This window comes from Lipotes vexillifer, unplaced genomic scaffold (assembly GCF_000442215.2).
Source record: "Lipotes vexillifer unplaced genomic scaffold, Lipotes_vexillifer_v1.1 scaffold1094, whole genome shotgun sequence".
Taxonomy (NCBI): domain Eukaryota; kingdom Metazoa; phylum Chordata; class Mammalia; order Artiodactyla; family Lipotidae; genus Lipotes; species Lipotes vexillifer.
This window is the reverse complement of record NW_006792775.1, coordinates 4,597,670-4,611,739: the sequence shown is the minus strand read 5'-3', so window position 1 is coordinate 4,611,739 and position 14,070 is coordinate 4,597,670. Positions and strand designations below refer to the sequence as shown.

The following is a 14,070-nucleotide window of genomic DNA, read 5'->3' as shown; positions in this document are numbered from 1 at the left end:
CACCGGCACACAGCCTCCTCTGACCAGGCTGGGGCAGGAGGAGGCTGGTCTCAGGCACCCCTGGGACTAGAGGCTCAGGGTCCGCGGGAGCCATGGTGGGGCTGTGACTGCTGGAAGCGGTTTGCGTGAGGGGGCTCCTCGGTTTGGGCAGGGGCTCTAGTGGGAGGCTTCTGAGCTCCAGGGCCCCCTACTACATGCTCCCTTCCGCCCCAGTCAGGCCCAGCCCTTCCTCACCAGTGTGGGACCCTTGCTAGGGGGATCTTTACAGGCGGTGGAGGGCGGGGCTTGAGGCTGGGAGGGGTCTGGAGGCGGGGTTTGTCCGGGGAAAGGGCAGGACTTGGGAGGAACTTATTTAGGTGGGCCCTGGTGAGGCGGGGCTTATCTGGGTGGGGCTTGTTTGGACGGGGCCTGGTCCTGGGGCCTAGGGCAGGGCTTGTAGGGGGCAAGGCGGGGCTTGGGGAGGAGCTTATCCCGGGGACCTGGCGGGGCGGGGCTTGGCGGGGCAGGGCCTGGGGGGCGGGCCTGGGGCAGGGCTTGCTCAGGGTGCTGATTCGGCTCCCTCCCTGGTTACCACGTTTTGTTTCCGGGCGGAATAGCCTGGCCAGGTGAGGAGGCTGCCTTGGGTCACTCTTGGAGGTGCGGACGCTCTGCGAGGGGGTCACTGTGAGGGGGCACGTGCACCTCTTTGGAGGTGCGGGAGATGCCGCATCGGGCTTATACATCCCCACTGCGGGTGTTTGGCGGCTCTCTGAAGTGGGCTTCCCTCCCTGCACCCCTTAATCGCTGCTTGAAAGGGCAGGAGTCTGGGGAGGGAGGAGGCTTGGGGAGGTGACTGGCCGTCTCTCTTCTTACCTCTGCTTTTCCCTCTTCCGCGTCCTCCCTGAGTCAGACTGCAGTGAGCCAGGTCTGGAAAAGGCAAATGTTCCCCTTGGCAAAAGGGAACTGAGAGGAGCCTCTGGGGGCCAGGGGGCCTCGGCCACAGAGCGGACTGGAGCAGACTGGAGTGGAGGCTGCCTGGCCAGGACGGAGAGCGTCACCCTGACGGCCCCCTGTCATCCTGGCCTCCCCTGGTCACCCTGGCTTCCCCGTTCATCTTGGCCTCCCCTGGTTATCCTGGCCTTTCCTGGTCATCACTTTGTCCTTTGTCATCCAGCCCCCTTGGTCATCCTCACTGCCCTGTTTACTGCCCCTAGCTGTCTCTGGAGTGAGTGTGCCCTGGGCTCTGCAAGTCTGAAGTGGAGCTCCTGAGTCAAGGACGGGGTACAGCCCTGCCCCGGAAAATAAGGCATAGGTGATGTAAGAGCCAAATAAGTCCTGGCTTTATTTGGGATGAAAACTCGTCCTCTGAGATCCTGTGAGTGCCCTCGGGGGGACTTTTACCTGACCCTTGGCGGACCCGGGGACAGGACGGAGGGGGCCTGGGATGGGTCAGGCAGGGCTAGGATGTGTCCATACAGCTCCAATGCAGCACAGGCCACCTCACCAGAAGGCCCAGGGTTCCACCTTAGGGATAACACTTCTCAGTGCCCACTGATAGATGGATGCAGGACATCCCTTCGGTACAGCAGCCTGGTAGCGGAGGGAGGTGGTTGTTCCCATTTTACAGATGAGAACACAGCTCAGAGAGGACAAAAAGCACCCAGGGAGGTAGTGGTGGAGCCGAGGCTCAAAGGCAGAGTCAGTGCTTCCCCTCCCGCCCTTCCCCGATCACTGTGGTCCCTCAGTGAGGGCGGGGCCTTCCCACCTGCTCACCTGTACGGACTCCGGGGTGGGGTGTGGGAATCGGGACACACAGGCCCACTCACTGCCATGGCGGGTTTAATTTTCAAAGTTGCAACTCAATCCAACTCTGAATTGTTTACAAGTGATACATCTAACAGATAAGGATACAGAAAGGTTGAAAGTTAAAGAAGGAGAGAAGATGCACCATGCAAGTACCAACCAAAAGAAAGCTGGTGAAGCTGTGTTAATATCAGACAAATAGGCTGTAAAGAAATAACACGACTAGGATTCATGAAGGTAACTTCATAATTTATCACCAAAGCTCCAATTTCCCGGGATATAACACCCCTAAATTTGTATGCTCCTAATAACATAGGCTCAAAGTAGATAAAGCAAAGTAGCAGCTCATGCATGGGCTTGCTTGTTCATTCTGAAAGTCAGATTTTGGTGATGGACTGCAGTCTTTGCCATCAGCCTTAGGCAAGGTTGAAAAGAGTCAGGCTTTTCTCTCAGGGAGTTCGCCCTACGGAGGGGAGAAAAAAATATTACAGATGCATGAAACAGCTGGAGACCAGTGGCCAGCACCAGGTGAGGATGGTGTGGGTCATGTACTTTGGACACACAACATAGATGTACGCCAGCAGGCAGACACACTCATTTCTCACTTTTGTTCACACAGTCACACGTGTGTCCACACAAACACCAACGGTCCCACCTGGGTATGGGGGAGGACGCTCATGGGGTGTGTCATTTGAGGGAGGTCCTCTTGGAGATGAGTGTGGACTTGAACCACCTGGGTTCCCCCCACCCCCAGTATCGTGGCTGCTGTCCCCTTGGCCCTCAGGCCTGCATGCCAAGTGGGACATTCCACAAACATGTCCTGGGCCTCTGTACCACGTATTGTCCTAGGTCTGGAGCACAGCAGTGACTGAAAGAGACACAGCCCCTGCTCTCATAGTGAACATGTGTTACACAGTGGTGGGCACACGGGGGAAATGAATTGAGGTTCAAAGATTGAGGGGTGTGTATGTGTTGCATTATTTTATGTAAGGTGGTCAGGAAAGGCCTCTTTGAAGAGGTGACATTTGAGCAGTGACCTGAAGGAGGTGAGGGAGAGACCTCTGCACGCAGGTGGGAGAGGAGCATTCTAGGCACAGGGAACAGCAGGTGCAAAGGTCCTGAGGCGGCCTGGAGCTAGTGGGCGCAGTTGTAGAAGGCGAGGCCAGAGGTCAGTGGACCGGGGCAGGGAGACCATTGCTGCCCAGGAGTCTGTGCAGAGGAGGCAGGAAATGGCCTCAAAGGAGAGGCTGAAAGAAGCCAGGGTGCACCTGTGGGCCCCCTGTGAGCACCAGGCCCAGCACAAGGTGGAGTTACTCGCACTTGACCAAACACATATTAAATGTCTGCTGTATGCGTGGTCCGTGCAGGGTGCCAACCGGCCTGGCGTGTGGCTGAGCAGAAACCATGCGCCCCTCGTGTCTCCTGGGGCACTGACCCAGTGGGGTGGCAGGAACTTGGGGGTGAGTCTACCCCCGGTCTCTGTTCCTGGTCTGCAGGCCTCTGGGTGAACAGGGCCAGCACAGAGACCCAGGGCCCTGATGGATCACGTGGCCCCTGGTGCCCCCTCCCTTCGTAGCCCCCCTCCCCCTGGCCGGTGGGGATCCAGGCCAGGCTCCCAGCTGCACTCCTATACCGCCCTGCTCCGTCCACCTGGTCACTTGCTCACTGCCCACGGCCCACCGCAGGCCCCGTCAGCGCCATCTGTGCTGCTCACGTGGCTGTGTAGGGGCTGCCCCCTCTGGTCCTGTCACCCACGCTGGCATTCAGCCACTGTGTGTACAGTCAGGCCTCGAGGCCGTTGACATACAGGACCATCTTGGTGCGGTTGATAACTTGCTCTTACCCCGAGCCCCCTGACCCCTCATTGCCCTAATTGCCAAGCCTGGGAGCCCCTGGACCTCTCTCTGATGATCCAGCAGCTGAAGGGTCGGCACTTGACAGTGGGAGGCCCATACTGGCCGAGACTGGGAGGCTGGTTACAGGAGTTATGGGAAAACAGTGATGAGGTGCCTCAAAAAATTAGAAGCAGAACGACCACTTCTGGACATTTATCCCAAGGAAATGAAACCAGCCTCTTGAAGAGATCTGCACCCCCATGTTCATCACCACATCACTCACAATAGCCGAGATATGGAAACAAGCTAAGTGTCTGGATGGATGAATGGATAAAGATGTGGTGTAGGCATCAAGTGGAATATTATTCAGCCATCAAAAGAGGGAAATCCTGCCTTTTACCACAACTTGGATGAACCTGGAGGACATTGTGCTAATTGAGATTAAGCCAGACACAGAAGGACAAATCCTGAGCCATCTGACCTGAGTGTGGAATCTAGAAAAACCAAACTCATAGAAGCAGAGAGTAGAACTGTGGTTGCCAGGGGCGGGGGGTGGAGAAATGGGGTCAATGCTGGGTGAAGGGAACAAACTTCTGTTATAGATGGATGAGTTCGGGGGATCGACTGCCCAGCACAGTGACTGCAGTTAACAATATTGTCCTGCACACTGGAAAGTTGCTAAGGGAGTGGTTCTTACATGCTGCCACCACACACGCCATGCAATGAGGAGGTGAGGGATGTGTTAAGCTCATTGCAGTAATCATTTCACGGTGTATGCGTGTATTAAATCACCACATTGTACACCTTTAAAAAAATCCCATGGTACAACCTGAAAAAAAAAAGACCGGAAGGCCATTCCTACAAGGGAACCCTGGTTCACGTAGAAAAGGGACTGGATGTGAGACCACCCCAGAGAGCAAGGCCATCGGCACACGCCCCCTCCCGATTCACACATTCCCCTCACGCCAAGCATCTTGGAATGTCCCGGCACTGCCTTTTCCGTGGGTGTCTCGAGTCCCTCTGGGTCCTCTCTGGGGCCGTGGCGGGGGCAGGGTGGGACTCCCATGCCAGATTTCCCCCATTTTCTGTGGTCTTCGGATCCCTCCATCTACCTTAAGCCGAGGGCTCTGTCATTCGATGTCCCTCCCCACCCCGCCCAGGTGAGTTTCAGATTCGTGTTAACGGCCCTCAGACTCCCAGGACCACGTCCAACCTTGTGTGGTTTCTATAAACACACGCACACCGACCCGTTTCACTTGGTCTTAAGTAACTTTGCACCCTTTTCTGTGAAGCACTCCCCCAAACCCATCCCCACAACAATCACCCAGATGTTTACTTATTTGGGGTATGGAATTCCCGCCCTTCTCTCCACCCACCCGGGCTCAGGTAAGGATGACTACGGGGTCCACGCGGAGGGGATTACAGACTACTTCCTTAACAGAGCTCTTCTGGGAAGGCAGCAGCTCCTCAGGGAAGGGAGGGGTGGCCTCAGACAAGGAGGAGGGGAAAGCTTCCAGCAAGAGATGCCTATGGGTGCTTCAGGGTCGGGATCTGCCCCGTGTCTTCTGGAACCTTCTCAACATCTCCATGGACAGAAGTGCAGCCTCTTATGAGCAATGCCTGGCTCACAGTAAATGATCCCAAATGTTTGTTGAATGAATAACAGACCCATGACTTGGTGAATTCAACAGAGGTTCTAATTCAGCAAATTGCAAAAGCACACTGTGAGTTCGTTTGGTTTGTTTGTTTGTTTGCTTGCTTGTTTTCCAAATCAGTCTCTGCCTCCAGATTACTAAAAAAAAAAAAAAATTGTTTTTCTTCAGCATGGGCATAGAAATTCCCCAAGTTTTAGTCCAGATTTCAAAACAAGAAATTAGGGATTTGAGCAGTCATTCTGTTGACTTAAGGTAACCTGGGCTGTCAGAAGCAGCCCTCCAGCCCCCCAGCTCCCTGAGCCCCAGTAGGAGTCCTGAGGCTCCTCCCACTCTTCCTGGGGGCTCCTCCCACTTTTCTCTGTGGCTCTGTGGTCACCCCTCAGGCTGTCCTCCGTTGACCCAGGGGTTCTGCTAACCATCCCAGGGTCTGAACGGGAATTCCTCTGCCTTCCATCCAGGGAAAAATTTTGTGGGGCCCAAAGCTTATCAACAAGAAGGTGTGCTCTTGCTATAGGTCAGGGAAGCAACCTCAGTGCCCATCGACAGACGAATGGATGGAGAAGATGTGGTACATATATACAATGGAATATTACTCAGCCAGAAAAAGGAACGAAATTGGGTCATTTATAGAGACATGGATGGATCTAGAGTCTGTCATACAGAGTGAAATAAGTCAGAAAGAGAAAAACTCATATCGTATATTAACACTGAACGGGAATTCCTCTGCCTTCCATCCAGGGAAAAATTTTGTGGGGCCCAAAGCTTATCAACAAGAAGGTGTGCTCTTGCTATAGGTCAGGGAAGCAACCTCAGTGCCCATCGACAGACGAATGGATGGAGAAGATGTGGTACATATATACAATGGAATATTACTCAGCCAGAAAAAAAGGAACGAAATTGGGTCATTTATAGAGACGTGGATGGATCTAGAGACTGTCATACAGAGTGAAGTAAGTCAGAAAAGGAAAAACAAATATCGTGTAATAACGCATATGTGTGGAATCTAGAAAAATGGTACAGCTGAACCGGTTTGCAGGGCAGAAATGGAGAAGCAGATGTCGAGAACAAACGTATGGACACCAAGGGGGGAAAGTGGCGGGTGTGGTGGTGGGATGAATTGGGAGATTGGGATTGACATGTATACAGTGATGTGTATAAAACAGATAAATAATAAGAACCTGCTGTATAAAAAAATAAAGTAAAATTCAAAATAAATAAATAAATAAATTAAAAAAAGAAGGGGGTGCTCTTTAAGAAAAAGAATACAAAATTATAACAACAAATTTAGATACAATGAGTATTTGTTTAGAATGGGAAAAGAAATCACAGCAAATCACAGATTTTTTTTTTTTTTTTTTGCGGTACACGGGCCTCTCACTGTTGTGACCTCTCCCGTTGCGGAGCACAGGCTCCGGACGCGCAGGCTCAGCGGCCATGGCTCATGGGCCTAGCCGCTCCGCTGCATGTGGGATCTTCTGGGACCGGGGCACGAACCCGCATCCCCTGCATCGGCAGGCGGACTCTCAACCACTGTGTCACCAGGGAAGCCCAAATCACAGATTTTTAAAAGCTCACAAATACCACAAATAATGCAAAATAGAGAAAAATATCTGCAGTGTTTTTTCCTACCTTTTTTGGCTGCACATTCTTTGATAGCCTTTAAATACGTCAATAGTGTTGAATATTTTCCATAGAGAGAGCTGAAAGGTAATTCGATCTTTTTTTTTTTTTAGCATGGCTGATCAACATTTATTTTGTAATATTAGTAGTTTAAAAATGTTTCTTAGCTCCACAATTCATTATTGGTAATGTCCTATACATTTAAAAAATTTAATTTAACTAATTAGTTTATTTATTTATTTTGGCTGCATTGGTTCTTTGTTGCTGTGCGCGGGCTTTCTCTAGTTGTGGCGAGTAGGGGCTGCTCTTCGTTGTGGTTCGCGGGCTTCTCATTGCGGTGGCTTCTCTTGTTGCGGAGCACGGGCTCTAGGCGCGCGGGCTTCAGTAGTTGTGGCACACGGGCTCTAGAGCACAGGCTCAGTAGTTGTGGTGCACAGACTTAGTTGCTCCATGGCATGTAGGATCTTCCTGGACCAGGGCTCGAACCCGTGTCCCCTGCGTTGGCAGACAGATTCTTAACCACTGCGCCACCAGGGAAGCCCCCCAACGTGTTCTTAAGACACGTTTCTCTTCATCAATCAGATTATCAGGATCCAAGAGCTCATTCATTTCTTCTATTCTAAAATGATTTCCTCTTGGGGAATTACTTTTGGCTACAATTCAGCTCTCTTCAAAGTAACTTCTATTGACTTCATTATTTATCTTTATCCCTTTTTTACCACAGTTCATTAATTTTAATCTGAACATTTACTTCTTTCACACACAAAGAAAAAGATAACAAAAGAAGGTCATTTTCATATCTATTTAAGCCAAGAGTTTATAATTTTTCACTATTTTTGGAAATGTTCCAAAATATCTTTCCACATTTGAACAATCTTTTTTTGTTATTTACAATCTCTGTTTTTCTTCCACATCATCCAGTTTTCAAAAATATATTTTGGAGTCTTGAAAATGTCACCGTCCCCGTGACATATGCCTTGAACAGCTTTGTGATGGGCTACTCTCTCGTTATGACAGCTGTTTCAGAGGAGAAGCCTGGCTGGGCTGTGTGTTAAAATATCCCATTTACAAGATGGACTCGGAAAGAACACCTATAACCACTGGAAACACTGCAGACGTCAACGGCTGTGTGGGCAGCTTTTTCTCTGATGGGATCTAGGGTGCATCACAGTTGTTTGCTACGGCGTAGCATCCCGGAGAACGGATTCCTCCATTTAAAATGCTGTGAATCTGGGGCTTCCCTGGTGGCGCAGTGGTTGAGAATCCGCCTGCCGCCGGTAGTTGTGGTTCGCGGGCTCTAGAGCGGGTTTTTTTTTTTTTTGCGTTATCGGACCGGGGCATGAGCCATGGCCGCTGAGCCTGCGTGTCCAGAGCCTGTGCTCCGCAACGGGAGAGGCCACAACAGTGAGAGGCCCGCGTACCATAAAAAAAAAAAAAAAAAAAAAAAAAAAAAAAAAAAAAATGCTGTGAATCTGGTGATTGGAAGGCTCTCCCATAGCCTGGCTCCTGGCTTGTACATTTCTCCTCCACCACCCAGACCCTTTGTGTCCTGACACTGGTAAACCCATTAATCAGACCTGGGAACCATCGTTACATGGAAGTGAGAGTGAACTACGTATATATCTGTCACTAAACCGAAACTGAGGCTATCTCCGACTCAGCCTCCCCCAAATGTCCGTCCGTGGCCACTCCAACGTCACTGCCAAGAAGGGGATAGTGACAAGGGAAGTTGGTGAGGAATAGGGCATCAGGGGTAACCAGTCCTGGTTAAAATACATCACCTTGCAAATTCCACGAACATATGACCTCATGGACACAGCGCGGGGCCGCCTCCAGGGACTTACAGGGAGCCCACGCGGCAGGGAGTTTTGGGGCTCATTCTTTACCAGCCTTGCGCCCTCAGCCAGGTCTCAGTTCTCAGAGCCCTGCGTTATTAACTGGAAGATCTGTTGCCTTTCTGATAGGAGTTCTTGTGTAAGTTAGTGTTCCTTGGTGCAGGCAACAAAAACCTCTTGTGGTCAAGTAATAAAGGACATCATCTGGAAAGAGAACGGAGAGCTTGGGCAATCAACACCCAGACTGGAGAACCAGCTTGAAAACAGAACAGGCATCGGGACAAGATCTGAGTTAAGTGTCGGGTTGCCACTGTGGGAATGGATGACTTCCAGATGCTTCTCCTGCCCTCTTCATGATTCAGCATCCTGGGAGAGAGGGACCTGGCCAGTGTAGGTCCTAGATCAGCCCTTAGATGTTCTGGGATGGTGAGGACCTGATAGGAGAGACTCAGGGGACCCCTATGGTCTCTGGAGTGGAGGTCTCCTTGATTAACCAAGTTGTCCTGAAAAGAGGGACAGTAGTAAATTGCGGGGTCCTAGGAAAGGGGACCAGAGGCTGGGTGCATCCCTCCCCAGTCCTCCAAAAGATCCGGCGCATACAAATAGTAAGCACTCACTGAGTCCTTGCTGTGGGCCATGTACAGCTAAACGCAGCACGATCATCTCATTGAATGCTCTGTGAACCCAGGAGACGGGGACTAGTATTGTCCCCACTTCAAAGACGTGAACAGGGAGAATCAGAGAGACTTAGTGACTTGACGAGCCTGCACCGCCAGCGTGTGACAGAGGCCAGATGCACCTCCCACCCCAACCGTGTGACCCCAAGTTCTTGTTTTTGCACATTTTGTAGTATTTCTATAGAGAAAGTAGAAAGAGAACTTGGTTTCTCCTCAATGATCAGATTTATTTAACAATAGCAATAGCTGAGATGCATAACACATGTAACTTCACCCAGACATTCTGCCGGTCAGGATTATGCCTACAAAGACAGGATGTCTGATAAACTGCGTTTTTGCACGTCTCCTGTAGAAAAAAAAAGGTATAGCATGTTTTATGGTTATACATGCTGCAATTTCAAGGATATTTCTTACAGATGAGAACTGTTCTGACTAGGCATCCGTGAGATAGGAATCTCCCCATAGACTAGCTTCCGGTTATGTACATTTCAAGCCTATTTCTTCTCCACTGCCCACCCCCCACTCAATTCTGGAGATGTTCCGATTTCCTTACAACTCTGGGCCTGCATTTTTCTCCAGGATGCTGCCGGGCGAGTTGGCACAGTGGGTGGTGGGAACGCCCCTGAAAGGCATTCCTTTGCCGAGATGGTTTGCCTTGATCACAGCTACACACAGAAATGGGGGCTGTGAATCACATAAATGTTCCCCACGAAGCCCACACTGCAGGTGCCACCAACTCCACGTTCCCTTAGCCAGATCCCCTGGATACCTGCAGCCATGCCAGCGTCACGTGGCCTGATGTAGAATATAGTAAATTTTACCAAAACATAACTGTGTGGGGACTTCCCTGGCAGTCCAGGGGTTAAGACTCCGCCTTCCAATGCAGGGCGCGCAGGTTCGATCACCGGTCGGAGAGCTAAGATCCCACATGCCGCACGGTGCAGCCAAAAATTAAAAAACAAACAAACGAACAAAACTGTGTGAATAATTTCTAGGGCTCCTCTCCTTCCACATGCAGCTGAGGGACCCTGTGATGGGCCTCGCCTCACTTACCCCCAAGAGGTGAGGTTTCCCTCATCACTGACCATCTGCTTCAGATGGGCCACTTTGTCCCTGCCCAGGTTAGAGGAGGCTATGGAGCACGGATGGGGCTTGTGGTCAAAAGATAAGGGTTAAATCATAGCCTTTCTATTCGCTAGCTGTGTGGCGCTGGACAAAACATTGGCCTCTCTGAGCCCCGCTGCTACACAGTACTACACAGGTGTCAGTTATTCTTACTAGCCAAATGAGCGCTTATTAGTGCGTATGGCATGCAAGGTCCAAACTGGTGCTGGGTGCTCCGTAAGATGCCTGGAATGACTGATAAAGAGCCTCCACCTCTCACACCTCCCTGGGACACGCAGACCTCGGGGTCTGAGCTGAGATGGGAAAGCAGGTGACCCAGGGAACAGAGGGCACTCAGAGCACACCTGCTTCCAGGCGCCGCGCAGTCCTCAGCTCAGTTCAGTGAATGCCACGGGGAGGCCAGGACAGGGATTGGCGGGGGTGGGGGCGGGCAGCGGAGGCGAGGACGACGGGCCCCAGCTCCACACACACTAGTTCCCAGGACTCTCCCAGTTCTAGACGCGGAGATGTGCTGCGATACTGTACTTTTTATAGATCATCAACGAGCTTTTCTCTTCCTTTCTGAAGCTCTGACCTTGGCCCCATCTGGCTCGGAGCCTCCATGTTTCAGGAGGAGCTTGGGAACTGCTTTGGAAGGATATGCCAAGAGAAGGAACAAAGTATTCTTCTGCTACTGATACACAGAATAGGATCACACGGCAAGACGCCGCCGTGCGGGTGGGGCTGGGGTCCTGGGAGCCGCCCTTTCCACTTCCTGTCTTTCCTCCCCCCTCCTCTTTATGCTTTCCCATCATGGACCTCCCATGACGCCCCCTTTCCACCCAAGCCCCCAGGCACGAGGCCGGATACTGGACAGTAGCAAAGGGTGTGATGCATCCACTCTTGTCCTGGACCCAGGAGCTGGTGGGAAGAAAAGAGGGAGGGTGGGGAGAAGGGCATCGCCCCCAGTTTTCCCTCTTTGCACTTTGGCACCGGAAGGGGAGAAGTGTTTGGGGCAAGCTGAGGCAGACCCTGGCGGGGGGCAATCATTTGGAGCACAGACTCTCGCTCTGCTAGTCACGTGGGTCTCTGGGATGCAGCTGCCTCCAGGCTGCCCCCGCCTCCTGGGGCGCCGTCCCCTCAACAATTGCCCCTCTCCAGAGGGGTCGGCCAGGGGCTCTCCGGCTGCAGTGTGGCCTCCTGGGGGAAAGCAATCAGACCTGCCGTGGGTGCAAGGTGACCCGAAGGCAAAGGCCGGGGGTCAGGTGCCGCCCAGGGGCCACATGGAGGACAAGGCCATCTCATGACCCGTGCGTGGCCAGCGGGAGCTGGGTCAGCAGTGGCAACACAGTTGACTGGCTGCAGCCTGCAGGGATGGAGGGGGTCAGCCGGACACCTGGTGGAAGGTGGACCAGGGGCACCACCCTGCGGCCAGCTGCTACCAGCACATGCCCAAGGACCAGCCTGGGCCCACAGGGTCACACGAACCACATCCCACCTCCTGTACTAAGATACCGTCTTAGGGGGAGGAGGCTGGGAGGGCGCCCCTTCCCACCCAAATGGGAAGCATGCTACCCACCTGTAGAGACGATTTAGATAATTAGCATCAATCAGGCCAGGGCTGAACGCTAACATCTGCCCTCTAGCCAGAACATCCTCCCCAAGCAAAAAAATTACGTTTCATCTTCCCAGCTGAGCTGCATTGTGAGATCTGGGACATGACATTCAGTGGGGGAGCCTTGTTAGGTAGGAAGGGGACCCCGAGAGGGTGAGACGCAAAGCCTTCGGGGCTCCCAACAGCCGGCCAGCCAGGCAGGCGGCGTCCAGGGCGCGGTGTTCTCAGACCCCTGCCTTATATTTGGTGCCAGTGGAGAGCGTCTGCCCCTCCTCCAGCTCGGGCTCCTTCCGCAGCGCCCTGCGCAGCACGGCCCCCAGGGGCTCCCGCAGGCTCGGCCGCCCCGACTGCCCACCAGGAGGTAGATGACCGGGTTGGCGCTACTGCTCACGGACAGGGAGAGGCGGGCGAAGCGACTGAACGGAGTCTTCATCCGCTGGGGCAGGTCCAGCCAGTAGAGGAGGAACCCGGAGATGCCGAGGGGCAGGAGGCAGATGAACACCAGGACGGAGGCCAGGATGGCCACGTACAGCCGCGTGGGCCGGCGCCGCTGGGAGCTTCTCTGCACCTGCGTGCAGAGGGTGAGGCTGGCCGTGGCCGTCGCAGGCGTGAAGATCCCCCCGTGATGAGGACGCTGACGGTCAAGTCCACCGTGAAGCACTGCCATTCGTCCCGGTGCCAGAACCTGCTGCAGACCTAGGCCAGTGTGCTCAGCAGGAGCCACAGCGCCCAGAGCGGGACGCACACCGTGTCCGGCAGGTGCCGGGGCCGGTGACACTTGTACCAGATGGGGAAGAGGACAGAGAGGCAGCGCTGCGTGCTGATGGCCGTCGGCAGGCTCAGGCCAGCCACCTGGGCAAAGTGCTCCCCCGTCCTCACCACCTCGTGGGTCGGCCACGTGGCCCATGCATGGCCCATCCCACCCCAGTGGGATGCTTTCTAGGCTGAGCGTGGAGGACGAGGAGGTCGACCACGGCCAGGTGGAGGATGCAGACTTTGTAGGGACCCCTCTGCCCATGGAAGCCCAGCAGCCAGACCACCAGGCCGTTGCCCATGAGGCTGCCCACCCAGGTGAACATGACCAGGGCGCCCAGCACCCAGTGGGCCGTGCCCAGCATGTGCACCCCGGGGCTGCTCCAGTTTGCTGCCAGGGTCTGGCTGCTGTTCAGAGTCTTGTTCATCCTATGGAAGGGAGGTAGACCAGCATGAGATTCTGTGTCACTTGGACCCCGGGGGACTCCTGGGAGCCCCCCACCCCGATTTTCCTCTTTCAGGACTCTCACGCTGGGTTCTTTTTGCAACAGACCATGACCCGTTCCCCATGGCTCCCACCCTGCCTGGATCTGCCAGCAGGTCCACCACTGCAGGTGCAAAGTTGTTACAGATGCCCTTTGTCAAGCTAAGAGGTTCTCTTCTATTTTGAGTTTAATTATTTTTTCATCATGAAGACATACTGAGTTTATCAAAGCCTTTTCTACATCTAATGATAGTATCATTTTTTTCTCCCCAAATCTTCAAATTCTGTGAATTAATTTTTTTTCTTTTGTACGTGGGCGTCTCACTGCTGTGGCCTCTCCCGTTGCGGAGCGCAGGCTCCGGACGCGCAGGCTCAGCGGCCATGGCTCATGGGCCCAGCCGCTCCGCGGCATGTGGGATCTTCCCGGACCGGGGCATGAACCCGTGTCCCCTGCATCGGCAGGTGAACTGTCAACCACTGCGCCACCAGGGAAGCCCTGTGAATTAATTTTTTTAAACTGGACCTCAGGTGCAAAGAACAGTTTAGTTATACCCTGACTTTATGGTGCACCAGGATCATCAGGCCATTGAAAATCAAATAAAATCATTTATTGCTTTCAGTTACCCTCTTAATTCCATCCTCTTTCTCCCGTCCCTTCCCACACCTGTTCTAACCTGTTTAACATATGTCCTTAGACATCTAATTATCTT

The 14,070-nt window shown here is 53.1% G+C and overlaps 1 protein-coding gene across 1 annotated transcript; it reads right to left on the bottom strand.

The window, feature by feature from the left end:
- Nucleotides 1-11,809: 11,809 nt before the first annotated feature.
- Nucleotides 11,810-13,304, bottom strand: MRGPRD (MAS related GPR family member D). The gene is given in 4 exon segments (XM_007472258.1): nt 11,810-11,874; nt 12,472-12,742; nt 12,745-13,005; nt 13,047-13,304. Coding segments are annotated over 4 exon segments (855 nt in total).
- Between the last annotated feature and the right edge of the window lie 766 nt (nt 13,305-14,070).